Below are 20,557 nucleotides of genomic sequence, written 5' to 3'. Positions count from 1 at the left end.
GGCATAAGGGTAGTTTAAAATATTTTTTAAACATATTATATTAAATTGTTTAGTATTTAAGATCTGTTTGTTTGCATTTGAATCTTTTTACCGGAATAGGTATTGATCATTGAGATTACAGTTCAACGTAGAAATAAAAAGTAATATACTCACTTTGTTAAACATTGATTGGTAAAATGACAGTTTAAAATTCCACAAACTGATGTTGCCGTCTTTATTGTCCATATTTAATTGATTGGTGATAACGTACTATGTCGCGTTGTGATTGTATCCTCTGCGAGAATCGTGACTCTCAGACTGTGAAGGGTAGAGCTGTGAAAAGGTTTGTGGAAATATTTCTGTCATCTGGAGCGTGAACCAGTTACGAGAGAAACGTAAGAACATTACATGTTTGTTCCTAAAACTTGAAAGTCATTACTTGTCAGAACGTTACATCCCTCAGTACACTACCTGACAATAGTGAAAGACACTTACAACAAACTTACGTCAACAAAATTGCGATAAAATTCGCACAATATCAGCCAGTAATTAAACAGGATGCAAAAAGAGTAAACTGTCAGCTATATTTCATTCTGTAACATATCTGTGATTACAAGGGTTCAATTGAAATTCAGACACTTTCCTTTTATCGAACGAATTTTACATGTACAAGGGCGGAAGCTATCTTTTTAAGTTTTACGTATATTTTATTTAATTTATCTTTGATTTAATTTGTGTTTGATTTGATTTGATTGTTTGTGGGTTTTGGAATCTTTCTATTTTTTTACATGTCAATGTAATGTAATTTTGTTTATTAGGAATTTGATATTTTCCAGAAAATTCAGTTTCACCTGAATTTTTCTATAAATGCATAATGATACAAACATTGTTTCTATTTTTAACTTAGTTCCTGGCCTTGATTGAGGGTGAAGTAAATAACTTTTATTCTTCGAGTTAAATGATTGGTTCTTATTAAGGAAATACAGGGCCTACGTGATTTGTATATGTAAACATGACCACGTGATCCTCTGCTTTGCAATTATGCATTTTCAAAATTGCGAAATACTTAGTATTAATAGTGATGTTTAGAGAGAGATCTCAGAGTTTTGGGGCTTTTAAACGCTTGTTGTCATGTTGTTTTCTTCTGTTATGACCAGTATTGAGTTTTTGAGTGTTTGAGTTTCATTTTAAATTTTTTAGATTTTTAAAGATTAATTCGTATCTCTGGAAAAAATTTTGTGGCCATACAGAAGTCTTGAACAAAGACACTTCTTAAAAATACTGTTCGGATTTCTAAAACCGGATGATTATTTATTGTGTTTCTACAAGGAACTGTAGACAAAAACATTGAACAGGATACAAAATACGTCATCGTCTTCCATCTTGAATTCTTCGTCGGGACTGGAACTTGAAATCATTAGAACATTTTATATTTAGGACTTCTAAAATTTGATTCGTGGATTATTCTTGGATTATATTTTTATTTGATTTTTGAAACCGTAAGTTCTTTTATTTCTTTTTATAGCATTTTTAAGGGAAATATATTATTTGTTATATCTTTCAAATCTTGTTGCTTTCACTCTTTCTTGTGTTACTGTTTATTCGAGCCTAAGCTCATAACACAAGAAAAGTAATTCAATTAAAACGTTCCAGCAATAAAAATCTTGCCTGCTTATTTATCACCAGTCATTTATGATATTGAAGACAAGTACCTTCGATGCATTTTAGACGTTGTTTGTCACACTTCACAGAACTGTCTTCAGTGCCCATTGAAATAGTCAACACTTCTGCATCAGGCAACATAATACTTAAAATAAGTTCATAGTTTTTTAATCAAATCGGAACGCTGAATAAGACATTTTATTTCAGTTGCCATTTTTATAATAAGGGAGAGGAGGAAACCTTTTTGTGTTAAATTTTGTACTAATGGAGATGAGAAATAGTTTATTGTGATAACGTTACGTCAGAAACATACTTATAATCTTGTAATGTCCGTTAAGTTGATAAAATAGGCAATTGCCATTTGTGATCAAGACATTTACTGTTATTACTATTCACATGATTCTCAATGTTTTCTCAGTTTCATATTTCTTAGAACTCAAAATTTGGTTCGATATTCTCTCTTCATCGCCATTGTGCTAAAATGATGTGATAGAAGTTTTCCAAGTTACAAAAATCAAGGAATATTTTATTGCGTGAAATGAACCTAATGAGGAGGAAGATTGCAACTTGTTGTGTATATTATAGATTAATGCGTTGGTATGCATACATGTATTGATATAAAGTGACAGAGATAAATTTTAGAAATGGATCATTAAATCTATGAATTAAATATTGGATCGAATAGCAAACAAACTAAACAATAATTTCAAAGAAAGCCAGAAAACAAAATAAGGGTATTGAGATCATTTGACCTTCAAGCATCTTCCACGGCCTATATTAATAAAAATCTTTTATATTCCTAGTTTAGATGCCTGGGTGGCGGTTGTTATGTATGTGACAAAATTCGTGTTTTCAATATATAATCATCGGCATGAAATCGGAATCTAAACTAGTAGCATAAGCGCTGGATAGTTATCAACGATAAGAACTGACATTATGTTCCTAGAAATTCTTGATATGAAAGGTTTTCCACTTATAATATGAAAGTATTTTTTGACAAATAGATTTCGTATTATAAATTAACAGCCCCACCCTTAATCATGTTCCAGATTAATTCAAATCGCACCTAGTTAAACTGGCTGGAAAGCTTTATATGTTTGGGCTTGTTGGACCAGCAAAAATGTTTACAGTACAAGATAACGCGATTGTGTGCATACATTGATGAAATTGCACAAGATTATTGAAACCAAGCGTAGACCTGTCTCTTTCTCTGCCTCGATGTTGGGAATCCTTATATTCACGTAATCTAATTTCTTGTAAAGCTGTAGACTAATTAAGCAGATACTATCAACTCTGCTTGGCTTCAGAGAACATATTTGTAATAATCTGGCAATCTTGCGATTTGGTATAGATCATGTAAGACATTTCATAGATTTAGCTATAAACTATTTTTGTATCTGGAATATGCACAATGCTTTATTGAATATTTCCCTTTAAACAGGAAATCTCATACAATGTCTGATCTATGAATTAGAAATACATACGTCAAAATCATTGTTAAATTACGTGATAATTTGTGGACAAGGTCGACCAAAAGGTCTGATTCAGAGCAAACCAGAAAATATTGCGCGCATTTCTGAGGCTCCATTGAAGGCAACGCGTGTTGAAAACAAATTTACACTAACCTGATTTGTTGTATGACATATAAGACATTAATTTTCTTTTAAAACTCATTTTAGTGAATTTAAACCATTGTGAAAGGCCAGAGTGATCAATAATTTTGATCTGGATGGTTTTGTTTTGATGAATTATGTTGCAGAACATTCAACAATCGGGACTGATCTGTCTTTGTTTAAACTAAACTAGGGTTTAATGTTATAAAAGCAGTTAATATGTAACTTAATCTAAGTCAATGCACCTACACGATTATATTGACATACACTTAATTCCGAATACTGGCTCTAGCAAAGGACATAGGGAATTATATCATAAGTTATATTTGAAGGAGGTATCTTACAAAACAGCCAACCGAATTGATCTTCGCCATTTTGAAATCAAACAGAAATATATGGAGTACAAATTATTCACGTCCACATTCTTTTCTCTTTCCCAAATTATCTGTTCCCCTTATTAATGTCATCACGCGACCCACCTCAGCAGGAACAGAAAGGATATACGCACATTTGAAGTTTTCTTGTAAATGCGAATAAATAAGTAGTCTAACGCACTTAAGATTGTTTCCTATCAAATGTGAGCGCCTATCAGAATATCATGATAGCATGCCAAAGTCTATAAACAAATCACGTTATCTGCATTATCACTTAAACAAAGTATCTAGTCTTATAAGATGACGTATTCCTTTAATAGGTTAGAAGATAAAAGCTTTCTTCAAACCCGGTGAAATTCTTCAAACCCGGTGAAGGGGTTTGAAATAAGTCTGAAATCTGGACCTGGGCACAAACTGCTTTCAATATAGGAGTCAAGACATGTTAATAACATATTAGTCGTCCTATCGTCAAATAATACCTACACAAAATTACTGACATACACTTAAGTCCGAGTAGTGGCTCTAGCTAAGGACTTAGGGGATTATGTCATAAGTTATCTTTGAAGGAGGTATCATACTAAACAGCCAACCGAATTGATCTTCGCCATTTTGAAATTAACCAGAAATATCTGGAGTACAAATTATTCACGTCCACATCCCTTTCTCTTTCCTAAAATATCTGTTCCCTTTAATAATTTCATCACCCTACCCACCTCAGCAGGAACAGAAAGGATATACGTACATTTGAAGTTTTCTTGTAAATGCGAATAAAAAAGTAGTCTAACGCACTTAAGATTGTTTCCTATCAAATGTGTGCGCCTATCAGAATATCATGATAGCATGCCAAAATCTATAAACAAATCACATTATCTGCATTATCACTTAAACAAAGTATCTAGTCTTATAAGATGGTTTATTCCTTTAATAGATTAGAAGATAAAAGCTTTCTTCAAACCCGGTGAAAAGGTTTGAAATAAGTCTGGAATCTGGACTTGGGCACGAACTGCTTTCAATATAGGAGTCAAGACATGTTAATAACATATGACTCGTCTTATCGTCAAAAAATACAGGTGCTTTATCCATAGTTTCCGAAATGTAACAAAATGGCAGCAGAAAGCACCATCCTTTAACAAGCGCTTCCATGCTAAGGAAACGTTTAGTATTCTACCAAGCTATACTACGACCAGTAAATTCCCTGTCTACAAATCAGCATGAAGGTGAGGTCTGGATGAATTGTCCATGCTTTCCATGTTATTCATATACATATTGGGGATACATTGACATACATTGGTGAAGACAAAAATAGAAGAAATGTGCATTGCCCGTCGGACGGAACAGAATATTTCTCCTTTAGCTGGAAACCATAGATAGCGAAATTGGAATATGTCAAGGGCAATTGTCGGCCAAATTGTACCATTGTGACAGACTATAATGAAGTGTGCATGAAAAAAATAGATATACAATCCAGTCATATCCGCGGATCTCTGGAAAGTTTAAGCCCGTGTCCTTAAGGATGTAGAAATGAATTTTATTTTCTGACTCTGGGTCAACATGACGAAAATTCACCAACTTGTTTCTTTTTCAAAAAAACTGGGTCCTTATTCTTTGGAAGATATTCTATCGAATACCTAACACTTAACCTTGGGCATTATTGCTGATTTTTAAATTATTTGTGAAAACATCTGTCTCGCAATAGAAAGAACAAAGAAGGACGGAAAACATTCAGTTACTGGTACTAATTTTAATTGTTTCCTAAAAAAGCTATCGCTATCTCAGAAAGTGTGATTAATATGGTTACTACTTGTAAATTTGTTAAAATTAAGCTAGCTCAGCACAATTCCATTTTTTGTATTATCAAAAACCGTTCCCATGAAATCTCAAACAGTCTCAAATAAAAGAATATTTAGAAAACCTACACTTGTCATAAAAGATTCATTAACACATGACTAGAACTCTATAGTCTTCTATATTTTGTAAACGGTGTAAAAACGTCTAAAAAATGTTAGATCCTACGCATTGCGCGAAAGGGATTTATCAAACTTGCTTTGTCAAACTCGTGGCAGTATGACCAGATACTCTGAGCTGGACAGTTTTATCGGAAATTATTCCGACTGTGTTTTAAAAGACAAAACAAATAGGCCGTACACTGCATACCGTCCCGCAACTTAGGACAAAGGAATAACTAATGAATTTTAAGAGATAAAGTTATAATGCACATAATCTTGCAATTTATATTAAATTTTGGCTAAATCGGCTACATTACGCAAAAGAGTTTACTGCTCAACAACTTTAATATCGATTCCTATCAAGATTGGACATATATTAAGGAGAAAAAAATCAACAGGTGACTGACAATTGGCCGAAAGAACATGCAAATCTACGTGAAGGTTTGGAAAATCAACGCCAGTTGGTTCTGTTAGCGCATGTAATGGCTATAATAATTATGGAACTAGAACTATAATATACTGGATAAAAAATGACAACTGAATGAAGTTAAACACAATTATTTATTATCATGATACAAATAAATGATGGTGGGGTGAAACGATTCACTGATATATCGATGCATCGATTCTTTTGCTGTGACGATACACACATCCAAAAAGAGCCAGAGAATCGATACTAAATGCTACTTACGTATTATTTTAGTCTGCAGCAGTCATGAATACAGTAATTAAAATTAGTTGGCCTTATTATTCTTTAAAATAAGAATTCATATTAAATGGCATCTGCAGTCACTGCACTCAGATGTATTAATAAAAACGAAAAAGACTTGAGAATACTCGCTTTCTATGAATTAACACAAATTGACATGGTGTGTAAGTTATCCCCCCTCCCCTTCCGTGCTAATTGTCTTAACTCTGCAGAATTTTCAGCATAGAGGATACATTTCAAAGATGTCCCACGTGTATTATGATGTATATTACTCATAATTTAATAACCACTTTTACGCGAAGTTTATTCAGTGACTTTTACCATGTCTACTTTGGTCGATTTAAAAGCTACATTACAGGTGTGTCGCATGGTGAAATATGTTACACTAAATTCTCATTGGCGATTATTGTTTGTTCCTGACCAGGTTAAACAATAGCCACCAATCATAAATTAATGTAGCTTATTACCTGCGCGACAAACAGGGAATGTTGGCAAAGCAACAGAGAAACTTTGCGCATAAGTTCTTAAAGAATATGTAAAGCACTTAAATATGCTGTCAGGGTGTGCAGTTGCATGAATCGTTCGAAATTTGTACGATTTCGTAACCTTGGAGAACAGTGATATGTAAAAACTCCCGCAAACCTGTTGAAAGCTAGCCCTTCGAAAATGTGCTTTTCCAAATGTGCAATTTTTATTTAATCATTCTTGTCGCGACATGTGTTTTTCTGGTAGGAACTGTTTACACATCTGGGTCTTCAAGCATATGTTATGAATGTTTGTTGAACTAAAATTGATTGGCACATGGTTCCTAAGAATAAGCAGTACTATGGCGTAGTTTGAACCTTTCATGAAGACGTTTCACAAATGCGTGTTTAAAAATACGGGCTACATAAAAAACCCAACATGTCTTATTCTTGGCGTGGTTCATTACGATTTCGTTTGGCAAATACTGGATTAAATTAGTGATGATGACAATAACTTTGAAATGTCTGAAGAATATCGGATTATTGGAGCTGGGAGTACCAGTTATTGGAGATACATGTGAGTGGTCTTTAGCTTGAAAATGATCTTAAATACGAGTCTGATGTACATGTTGGATGGGCAAAAATAGACAACGTGACTTTTAATCACCCTTTCACCAATATTTTGAAATTAAATGTAGAAAGGGTATAATACTGTGCCTAATTAAAATACAGACGATTTAAAACTGTATCGTTATTTTCAAGTTCACATGTGCATCGATATGTATCATATCGCACGCTGATAGCGTGAATCGTATCGATACGCAGCAGAGGTGTGTCGTTTCAACCATAGATAATCATCTATTTTTCTGTAAGATTGAAACGAGCTATAGAAGAAAGATTATCTAAATACATCAACGTAATACGTCTCACGGGATTTTTTTTTCGTAAGTCGGGTACAAAGTGGAATGCCTATTACGCAACCTGAATATGAATATAAAATGTTCCGTTGAAATGTTATTGTCTTGTTTCAACGGAATCATGACTTTCGTGGTCTAAAATTAGATTTTCCATCTATATTTGTATTGTGGTCGGGTACATTCATACATTCATACGCAAATACATTCATATATACATAGATACATAAATACATACAATATGTCTTACATTATCTTCATGTAAGGTACCACGTGTATGGGTGTCAATATGTACTAGAAAAATAACGACTGTCAACAAGGTATCATTTGCAATTACCTGATCATATACATTAATGAAACGTTGATCACATACGTTAATGATAAGTTGTTGATGAAATTAAGGTCACTGGAGTTTTTTCATAGATATTTTTAGAACGATTTTCTTCGGTATCTTCAATTAGTTCCAAGCTCACAAGGACTTCTGGATCATATTTTCAATTACCTAATACCAAAGTTCCAAGCATTCGGTGATAATTCATTTACTTTCGAGTCTTGATTTATAATACTAAAATGTAAGATGTTTATTGCTTTTGTTCTCTTAGCAACTACTTGCAATCCGCAACATCATTTAACATGAAATTTCATTGAATTACATTTTGACTGTTTAAGACACTAGTATAGTTGAGTGACTTATTCTAGGAAATTATATGATGTCACAAGTTGTTGGGATGATGTGTGAGATCTCTCGCTCCATGTAATGTTTTGTCATCGTTATCTGGAAGAGGATCATCCACGGTGCTAATGCGGGTAAAAAAAGTATGATATTACTAGATGGAATAATAGAGATCTGAGCAGAGATACAGAAGAGAATAACACTAGTCCCGTTTGTAAAATATAATCATACTCGTAGCAATAGATATGCGAAATTCAATAAGCCGCTATGTTAAATTGATAGAACAACTTTCATCATATCATCGAGTCACTGATCAAACTGACATTGCCGGCATGTCAGCATCACTAGGTCATTCCAGTGTTCTCCAAGTCACTGCTGGTGATAAGTGGGCGTTGCCGTATTTATTTTCCCTCTCTGTCTGTCTGTCAGTTATGTTTGTCTGTCGGTAATGCCTGTCTGTCTCTCTGTGTGTGTGTATGTGTGTATGTATGTATGTATGTATGTATGTATGTATGTATGTATGTATGTATGTATGCATTGATGTATGTATGTAGCATGTATGTATGTATGTATGTATGTATGTATGTATGCACGTATGCATGTATGTATGTATGTATGTATGTATGTATGTATGTATGTATGTATGCATTGATGTATGTATGTATGTATGTATGTATGTATGTATGTATGTATGCATGCATGTATGTAAGAGTTTAACGTTGTTTTTTCTGAGTTTATCGTGGTATAAACTGTCAGTTGCCGAATCACACGGCAAATAACGCCCGAAGGGCGTTATGTAAGACGTGTGAGTCGGCAACTGACAGTTTATACCACGATAAACTCAGAAAAAACAACGTTAAACTCTTATAATTGAAATTTTAATTATTTGTTATGTTATTTTGTTTGCATCATTAAAAAAACAGAAATCTTAATTGAGCGTAGTAATACATGTTTGGGGTTTTTCTGTTACGTAGCTATATATAGCACTTGAGATTGTCCTGCTTGATTGTAAAAAGGTCATCATAATAATAGTCCTTCAACCAATGGAAGCCAAATTTATTCAATTTTTTTTTTTAATTTAAGAATGTTGTTTTCCTTTAATGCTTACTTCGTGTCTGCCTTCACTGGCAGTGTTTCTTATGCTTTACACGTGACTCTATTTATAGAAGTGGAAAAGTAGTTCTCCTTACAGTTCATACAGAAATGAACGCAATTCATTTTGATCACGTGGTAACATTCTGACCAATGGAAATGTTACTTTCCTGTACCAGCTACTGGCATTGCAATTATGTATGTATGTATGGATGGATGGATGGATGTATGCTAGCATGCATGCATGCATGCATGCATGTATGTATGTATGTCTGTATGTATGTATGTATGTATGTATGCATGCATTGATGTATGTATGTATGGATGGATGGATGGATGGATGGATGGATGGATGTATGGATGGATGGATGGATGGATGGATGAATGTATGCATGTATGTATGCATGCATGCATGTATGTATGCATGCATTGATGTATGTATGTATGTATTTATGTATGTATGTATGTATGTATGCATGCATGCATGTATGTATGTATGTATGTATGTATGTATGTGTATGTATGTATGTATGTATGTATGTATGTATGCATGCATGCATGAATGCATGTCTGTGTGTATGTATGTATGTATGTTTGTATGTATGCATGCATTGATGTATGTATGTATGTTTGCATGTATGTGTGTTTGCCTGTGTGTGCCTGTGTGTTCGTTTTCTTGTGTCATTTATATGACCCATTAAAATCCGCGTTCGTAAACCTCCCCCCCCCCCGACTTGCTTGTGGTAGAATTTCGTTTCGTGAGGACAACGATTGATGTAAATTTAGTCCGATTGACTCAAATATACATTGATCTCTGTAGCAGTGTTAATATAGGTTGTCTAGTACATAGGATATTGATACAAATTTGGCGACCAATTCCTCTGTCAATTGACCTGATAACACGCTATACTATGCCGCGATTTCGGGACTACACTGCCACTAACTTTCTCTGCCTGTAACCATAACCAGGTTGGACTACCCAAATCGGCCTGTTACATATTACGTTCTCGACATAATCACTAATTCATTATCACTGTATGAGTGAAATATACAAAACACGAAACGTCATACTTGTGCATGTACCATTATTCATAATGCTGTACAGATTATATCCTTTGATTACCTTTATCGACATAATCATGCCTTATTGACAGATCTGTAGATCCTCTGCTTGGATAGCCTTGGTGACAGATGGAACATTGTTCATTTTTAACCTCAAACAATTCTTAAATATTGATTATCCATTATGATCCACGTGTCAATAATACTTATGTACATGTTCGATATTTGCCAATTGTTTGTATTCTAATGTACTGAAGTGCCGGTAGCTTCTCGTGGGTCGGTGTTTCTTTCCGGGGTTTTCCAGGGTTCTTCCTCCACCATTAATACTGGCCGCCATGTATAGCCTATCTTGTGCTGAAAAATGGCGTTAAACCCTATAACAACAACAACAACAACTAATATACTGAAGAAACCCGTATATTCGTTTCACAAACGTTTGTATACTTTGATTGATAAAACTTGAGCAGTAAATCCCACAAAGAGTTGTTGATGTCATTACTGTCCAGTTTAATGGATTCTTGATAAAATCCCCTATCACCCTGTTATTGTATCTGGTACGATAATGATCACTGTCAATTCGTAAAGTGCAGTGTTGTTAAAACGTTCCAGGAAATAATTCAGTCAACCGGAGCTTTACATTGATAAACGGAGTTGCATGATAAATATATTAAGTTATTCGTGCTGCTAAGAGTTCCTACTGAATAAAAGCATTTTTTTGATAAATATTTCTGACCGTAATTGTCACAATTCACATAACTGTTTTCAGTACCTCCTGAAAAGGTCAATTTTTACGCAGCACGTAAATAATATCTGAAACTATTTCATCATTTGTTTGTTAAATCTGAACGCTAAGTACATCATTTTTTTTTGTTTTTGTTTATTTTTATAACATTGGATGGAATGTAAATTTTTCTGCATTATTCAAGGGAAGGGGTAGTTCATTGTGATAGCATATGCAAAATTTCATCCTCACATGCTTGTTACAAAGACAAATGACAAAGGCAACTGGCATTTGTGCGCAATACATATTTATTGTTACCAATGTTCGCAATATTCACAAGTTCATATTTCTTTCAACTAAGCATTTCTTTTGGAGATTCTCTCTCCCTCAACATCGTGCCAACATTATGTCATACGAGTATGAATGAAGCTCATCACTGAGTCGAACACACACACATATATATATATATATATATATATATATATATATATATATATATATATATATATATATATATATATATATATATGTATGTATGTACGTATATGTGTGTGTTACTGTATTCATATAGCACATATATGTATGTCAACAGCACATAACAAGCTTTCTGAATATCTTTATTATGCAGAATAGAAAGGCACTGTTTGAAACTCTATAGCTAGATGCTAACGAATATATATTGACTTATACATACATTAGCTAACGTTATTGTACTGAAAGCATAATGTCCTGACGAAACATAACGAAAGTAACATCAACACACATTGCTTTCTTAGATTACAACATGAATAGTGCCTTCCAATTAGTCCCCATATTGTTCATTCGTAGGAAGGATACGACCTCCGTGTGAACGATCTCATTCGAACGTCATTGTGCTCTTACTTCCTTTATGTTTCAAAGATCATTATAAACAGTATCCATACAGGCTGGACCTTTATTGGTAATTACGTTATGGCCTTTATGCGTTTACACTGATTCATTGTACTCGTGTCAAATGATAATCACAGAACAACAACATTAGTTGCAAACGATATTAATAATAAAAAAACACCCACACTACATTGGTTGTTAGCGAACATAAACCTAAGGAAGTACAAGACAATACCCTATCCTTGGCATTCTTGTTTAATTGATACTCGATTAGCTTATCATTATGTGGTATTCATTTTTCATTGATACTTAATACGCTTGTGAGGCCGTGAAGAATTAGTATCATAACTTCTTACATTTTGCCTAAACCTAGCAGCAAACGTCAAAATATATGATGGAACTTGCTGCAAAACAAATCATCCTTTGATCATCATTATTATCATCATCATCATCATCATAATCTCTCTCTCTCTCTCTCTCTCTCTCTCTCTCTCTCTGACATGTGGGGCCCAAAAGGCAATTTACAAAACTACAAAAAGCCACTAACATGTTATTGCACGAACCTCACGAAGAAGCGGATTGTGACTTAAGGTGTGTAAAATTGATGCAATATCCTTTAATGTACAACAAGGAATTGTTATGTATACATTTATAGATACAAAGCAACCAATATCAAGCTTCGAAATTTATCAAGGGATCAATGCATAAATGAATATAAGATCAAATTATGGAAATAATTAGTCAAGAAATTAAAAGAACAATAAATCTAAGAAAGATATTGCGATTCAATTGACACCCAGGCATCATCCACTGACCAGAGTCTTGAACACAAATTGTTTTCTTAATTTAGAAATCTCTGTGGCTGTAATGAAGTTGCTTTTTTAAATACAAATTTCAAGTTTTAAACAAATTATATTTGTCATAATTAGATCCTGTTATATACTTTATATTTTTGATATCAGAATTAGAAAGAGTAACGTAAACGCTCGTTAGTTACTAACGGTTCTGATTGATCGAATGTTGTTATCAATCATGCGACAACACGTTTTCGAGGCATATAGTGAAACTATTTTAATTTTTGACACATGTTTCTTCAACTTTTAAATTATTTGCCACCCTCACCCTAAACATGCTCAGTATCAATTCAACTTGTAACATCATTTATAGGCTGAGTAGTTGTTGCGAGCTAGAACGTGTTTGAACAGAAATGGTGTTCCCAGTACGAAGTAGCGCGGTTCTGTACATAAATTGGCGTTCTTTACAAAAAACAGTACGGTTACTAAGCGTAGATATGTTTATGTATCCGCCTCGAAGATGAGAATCCTTACATTGACGCGATCTGATTCGTCAAAACAGTCTAATTACTGTGGATAAAATCACCTTTGCTTGGCTTCAGAGAGCAGATTTTTAATGGTCTGCCGATCTTGTAATTTGATATAGACAACGTAAGACATTCCACATAATTGGCTGTGAACTATACTCGTATCTGGAATATTTGCAATGCATTACAGAATATTCCCTTCGAATAATAAATCCACCATGATATATGACAGGTGCTAACATATGCGTTTGCGTTATGCCAGACCGATTTCGATAAGTAACGTTAAACCACTTCGAAGTAATTGCATGCAAACACAGAGTCAGGTCAACAGTACCTTACAAACGCTACTTAAGTACTGACAGCACAAACAAGGTACGAGGATCTTTCTGTTACGTTTGCAGCTAGGGATAAAGTTTTCTTCCAAAATTTCTAATTACAGGAAGTGAATGCAAAAGCTACTTGAAAAATGGATTGGTAAACTCTGAAAAGATTATGTTTCATAAGAATATGAAATAATTGTACCCATTCTAAATGCTGATTATTTGGTTCTGCAAATATAAGTGCAAGTGTTGTAATTTTCAATGATATGGAATGCTATCTTAGTGAGCGACGTTTAGTAGGGTTTGAATCTCTTTAATACTGGCTGAGCTATAACTTTTATTATGAGAATATCAAGAATTTTATACAAAACTAAACGCAATGTTCATTTAATATTAGCGATACGTGTAAACGTAACGCAGATTTAAATGAAATTACGATATCTTGCTTGCATGTGACTCAGAGTTCTCATTTCATTCTAAATACTGCTCAGTCGAGACTCTAAAATCCAGAATTAGTACTATACACTACTAAATCAAGACTCCCATTTCTCGAATTCATGCTATATATTCTAGGCCAGGATTTTCTATCCTCGAATTCATAATGTATACTACTAGATCAGGATTAGTGATTATCGGGATGCATGAAAGGCAGTGATCAGACTATAGTAGATAATAACAGCAAAAACATGTATAATGTCCGACCCACAAAGGTACTTTTTACAATCTGTTTAGGAAAACAGTTAAAAAGCAATGTTGAAAATAACATTTTTACTTTAATAAGTGGTCGCACATTAAGCGGAAAATTATGGATGTGCAAAGAAGCTCCTGGTCCGAGTTACGGCACAATCAAATGACTCAATTAAATAAAAAATTATACAGTTCAAATAGGGAGTAAGAACGAATTATTTCAGCAATGGGTGTCATTTCGTAGAATCAGATTGCACATACCTTTTATAGCATTTAAACACTTTACTGGGGTCCTCATTCACCTATACTCCTTGAGAAGGTTATTAATTTCATGCCCTGAGAAATACATATCTCAAAATCAATATTCAATTAAGTGAACATTTTTGGACGAGGTCAACCAAAAGACATGAATCGGTACGAACCGGATTAAATATCGCGAGTTAGATGTCCCAACGAAAGCATCGAGTGTCTAAAACAAATTCATGTAACCTGTTTTTCGATATGATAAGCACGACATATTCTTTTCTTGACCCCATTAAGTGTCTATCACAGTGATCAACAATTTTGATCTGGTAGGTTTTTTGATGAATTAAGGTGCAGAACATTCAACAATCAGGATTAAATTGAGTTCATTTAAACTTTCTTAGTATTAAATTTTAAAAGAATAATTTATTCTGAATAAATGCACCTTTAAGACCATAGTGACATACATTTTCGCCCGAGTACTGGATCTAACAAAGGACTTTGAAAAAAGTATCTTAGGAAATAGCCCAATCGAATTGATCATACCATTTTAAAATCAACCAGAAATATTTGTTTACAAGATACAGTGTGTCCTCGTGTTACACCCTTTCCTCGATTATCAATTCCTTTATTTTTCCCCTCAAGCACTAATCTAGCGGATATACGCACATGAGACGTTTTTATGTAAATGCGTGTAGATAATTAGTTGAATGCATGTAAGTTTCCTGCCGAATAATTGAGCCTATCAGAAAATTATTGTAACGTGCCAAAGTTTCTAAATAAATCACAAAATCTACATTATTGCTTAAACATAGTATCCATTTTTGCAAGATTCCTGTAATGCATTATAAGATAAAATCTTTCTTTGAACTGGCAAATACATTAAAATTAGTCAGATATGGACTTGGGCGCAAGTTACTTACAAATTAGGATTCAATGCATTTTAAAAACATTTGTCCTGCCTTACTGTCAAATTATGCAGGTGCTTTATCCATAGTTTCAGTATTATGTAAGTAACACCAGGAGAAAGTACCAGCCTCTAGTATGTGCTTCGTTGCTAATATAACGATTAATATTATACCATACTGCATTATAATCAGTAAATTTTGTCTTCAATTCATCAACATCATGTCTGAGATAACGCTATGGGGGACAGCGGCTTATTGGAGGGATGGTCCCTCAACTGTTATTCAGTATGAAAGAAAGGGTCTAAAGCCTGGCCTACAACATATATTCGAAATATAAGAGCCTAAGACAATAACCTTGTTAGCTTATGGGTTAATCCGGCCTTGATCAAGACCAGCCTCTCATCTATAAAAGAGTCCAAAGATCGAGAATTGCTATGGAAACTTTCCAAGTCCAACACCAACATAATTTAAATAATAAATGAATGATGACTTACTCTCGATACTTACGTCAGCATGACTCGTTTGCGATGTTCTTCTCAAAGTCACGTGCTTCATTGTGTACATCGTCGCAAGCCACAAACGATCATCCTTTACGCTTCTTTGTCACGTGTGACTGCCAACGATAAGATTTCCACTATGTTTGCAATAGCTATAAACAGGAATGCATCATCACACAATGTAACAATCTCTTACGCATTAGCAAAGGTGCCTTTTTTGTCGTTCGATGATTGGCTTTAGATGGAAGAGAACATTTAATTGGCTATTTTAAACGAAATGTAAGATGATGATTAGTTAACATTACCAGAAAGTTTCACTCGCGCTCGCAGTGATTGGTTAAGAAGGTTTATTAAGATTCGTGATAACCGAGGAAATAGTATCACAGGCAGCCACGGGTGATAAGATAGCACATCTCATTTTCACCCATTGCTTTCGCCAATGCATTATGTATGAAGATGATGCAGCTATAAGTGTTCCGGTCAAATCAGTTCCGTGTATGTTTTGACTTGTTAGGACTATAATTCAAACTATACAGCTGCACTAACATGGGTGTAAACCAGTTTTGTTACCCATGCATTATGTTCTTCATTGGTAATATTTTAATAAAAGTTACACAGTCACAGACTCAAGTATTTCAAACAATGCAAGGCAGATATATAAATGTCAGAATATATAACAAATTTTAAAATATGATAATATGTCAGCACATAATATATTTGAGGACTTTGAACGATACAACGAATTCGAAATATTGAAATCCACATGAATCTATTAACAAGTAGTGTTATTAAAGAGATGGACCTATACTACAATTTTGATTGCAGCAAACATATTGATAGTTAAACTGAACGTTCTCTTAAATATATATGATTCTATAATCATGCGATATACATTTCACATCTGACCTACAAATTTCAATTCTTACAGTATGAATAATATATTACATCACTTAGTGCCTTTTCATTGCAGGCGAATTCCGAAGCTGCATACGTGTCCATTTTTCGTATAGAAGAATACTGTCCTCCATTTGATTAGAAGATATTGTTCTGTTTTTAGATGGCAAAATAATGTTGACTGCATCTACACGAAGTAGATTTTGCTGTGTCAAACGTGTGTCTGACCGTGCTCTATTACACTTGACCCACCATTCTCTGTAGCCCTAACCACTTTCATTTTCATCCAGCCAGGACCTGATGCAGGATAACATCTGCAAAATACCTTAATGAATGTTTCTCTGAACTGACGACTCATACTACAATATAGGACAAAATTTATTGCATTGTTACACAATGCCATGATATCCAGTAGATCTCCGAGAGGCATGTACACGTCCATGAAAAATGTATCCATTACTAGGGCGAGAATGGTCAAAATTCCCTGAGGCAACTCAGTAATAAGAAACAGCACAACCACGGCCAAAAGCATTCCAGTCGTTCGGTTATTCTCACCATGTTTGTCCGATTCTTTTCGTTTTCCTTGATTCTTAAGCGCCATCCGTTTCTTGTAAGCTTTATGCATCGCTGTAATTAGCAACACCGTCAGAATAGTTAGCAGGCAGCACGGAATAATCTTGAAAATAATGGCTTGAATCATCTTATTCATGGTATCTATGACATCAAATACGCCACCGCTTCTGTACTGAACCTTATACACTATATCAGGTTCTGTTTGATTACTAGATGAATTGTACATGTTGTGTTGGTACGGTGCCATGTTATTTATGACAAAATTGGGGATACATAGACACACAGTGGTGACAACACAAATAGAAGAAATATGCATTGCCCGTTGGACGGTGCAGTATGTTCCTCCTTTAGCTGGAAACCATATATAGATAAATCGGAATGTAGCCAGAACAATTGTCAACCAAATTGCAACCGTGTGACAGACAATACTAAAGTTTGCGTGAAATAACAGATATATCATCCAGCCATATCCGCGGGTCGCTGGAAAAATTAAATCCATATCCTTAAGAATATAGAAATGCATTGCAAACGGAAAATAATCCAACATTGTAAATAGGTCTGCGACGGCAAGCCACGTAAGTATCACATTTGTGGAGGACACCATGTTCTTTCGTGTGAGAATGACAATGTTGGCGATGTTAGCCAGAATTCCAAAAGCACAAACACAAACACTGATATAGCCATGGACCTTGGCATACTCTTCACTAAATAATATAAGACGTGATGGCGGCGACATGGAAGTGGGTCCCACTTTATCGGTATCCCATGTGCTTAGATCTGACAAATCCATAGTTGTTGAGAGATAATCTTTAAAATTGGAAAGGTTCATCGGACTGTTCGTGAAATTTCCAGTGTATGATGTAGAAGCCATGATTCTTCCTCCGCTTGACACTATATATCAAATGAATAGAATCTTACAGGGAATGCCCAAAATTACAAAATATCTGAGGACATTCCGTGTACACCGATGTTATTCCAGAAAACAATATGGATACGCATGCAGATGGAAACCATATTGTCTACAACCTTATATTATATTTAGTATACTTTCGGAACCAACATCTCTGCATTTTCCTTTTCCAGCACATATTTACCTGCAACTGTGCTGAAAACGACATACCAATATTGAACTATAGCCGTAATAAACTCACTTTAAACGTTATCGCAACTTCCTATATCGGTTTTGCACTGAATTTAATTGGATGAAACGTTTAGCGGCTCAAGAGTCCCGAAGACCAATACATTGGACTATGGATCTTTCTTCATGGACTACATCTGAAAAGGACACAATAATTAGAACAATGAATCAGATGTATACTAATATTTAAATTTACTCATCAGATATTTCCTCTAAGTCAAATGTAAGAAATATATATGAAAACATCTAGATATGCCGATTCGGCGCAAAGAAACATAGACTATGTTTAATTCGGTTTCTTCATCAATGATTATTTTTAGCTAACGTTCAATACATTCACCACTTTATTTTATTTTTTAAATGCGGGTTCATTATGATGACCATTTACCATTTTGAGTTTCATAAAATCTGGATCACCATCAGTTTGAAGCTTTATTTTAAGAAGAAAAAAAATCAGTTGTACATGGTCATCATTGCTAATTTATAAATCTGAGTAGAAATAACTACTTGAAATAATTGACCAAAAATGCTAGCTATCGCCATTTTCAGAAAATGTGTTTACAATGTTTAAATGTGTTTAAAAAAAGCTAGCTCACTATATGACCATCCACAGATGTCAATTTTTTAAAATAAGAATCTTATTCAACTGGTTCAAAACCCTAGAAGAAAGTTATGAAGCAAATTATTGTAATTAAATGATTGACCTAGCAAATTAATTTTACTTTTAAGAGAAAACAATTGTAATTAAATGTTATAAATTCATAAATGAACAACTAGTACATGGTAACAGAAGTGACATTGCAAGTCAAGAAAAAGTTGAACAAGAGCAAATGCGAGCAAGCGAAGACGTTATACGAGTTTCGACATGTCTAACTTGTGAGAAAAACTATTTAGATATGAAAATTGTAAATTGTCCTTGATCTAAAGATGCAAATAAGGATACATTCCAGATAAAATCCATTCAAAAGTTTCGTTTCGAGTGAAAGGTTTGTTTACAGTAAATAAGCAAATGTGGATGAAAAGCATACAAGTGTGAAATATACGTACAAAGTATGTTGAATAGATGCCAGAGATAACCCATTTAAATGTGACATTTTGGATAAAGTGGCTATTATAGTTATGTTCTAAGAACGCATACAGGGACACGTGTCAGAAATAAATCAAATACAACGTGTACAAAATGAACTATTAAAAGAAACACAACACGTGGGAATCTATGCTAAAATATTCAGTATCACCCGAATGTATTTGACTAGCACCGTAGAATTATGCACGTAAATCTTCTAGAACAAATTTAGCTTCTAATCATTTTTGTAAAATCGGTTCATATTGGTACATTTTTTGTCAAAATCTTAACTGGAATGTTTTCACCGACAGTTATTTAAATTTGTGTAAAGCGAAAACAATAAGCAAACAAGTAAGTAGCGTACTATGACTCCAGGCAACTCTGTTCCATGCCAGAAGATATACGAATAGCTAATAAAATTTAAAAATTAAAGATACACTTCAGAAACATTAGCATTTTCCATTCAGAATATAACTAATGTTTAGATATTTACATTATAAACTTGTATAATGATAATTAAATGAACTGATAAAAAAATCATATACGATCGTACCTGAAGAAGAAACAACTCTACATCAAGATTTTGGAAAACCAACACCAATTGTTGCCTTAAGTGCATATGCACGTCATTATAAATATGGAGCTGGAACATGTGAATACTGATGAAAAATATCAGTTGGATATAGTAATATATATATATATATATATATATATATATATATATATATATATATATGTATGTGTGTGTGTGTGTGTGTGTGTGTGTGTGTGTGTGTCCCTGATGCAGATATATGTTGGACTTACTGGCTTCTGTAAAATAATCATAGCAAT

General features: G+C 34.0%; 1 protein-coding gene across 1 annotated transcript in view; it reads right to left on the bottom strand.

The window, feature by feature from the left end:
• Positions 1–11,499: 11,499 nt before the first annotated feature.
• LOC149795457 (G protein-coupled receptor dmsr-1-like) overlaps positions 11,500–20,557 on the bottom strand; it is a 40,710-nt gene continuing 31,652 nt past the window's right edge. Inside the window, exon 2 of the mRNA XM_089965246.1 lies at positions 11,500–18,797. Within this exon, the coding sequence (XP_089821372.1) occupies positions 17,161–18,393 (1,233 nt within the window). The 5' untranslated portion in view covers positions 18,394–18,797 and the 3' untranslated portion in view covers positions 11,500–17,160. The remainder of the gene's footprint in view (positions 18,798–20,557) is intronic.

The sequence above is a fragment of the Sinohyriopsis cumingii genome, chromosome 7, assembly GCF_028554795.1.
Source record: "Sinohyriopsis cumingii isolate HCF-2022 chromosome 7, ASM2855479v2, whole genome shotgun sequence".
Classification (NCBI taxonomy): domain Eukaryota; kingdom Metazoa; phylum Mollusca; class Bivalvia; order Unionida; family Unionidae; genus Sinohyriopsis; species Sinohyriopsis cumingii.
The sequence above is the reverse complement of the archived record's forward strand: the minus strand, read 5'-3'. Positions and strand labels throughout refer to the sequence as shown.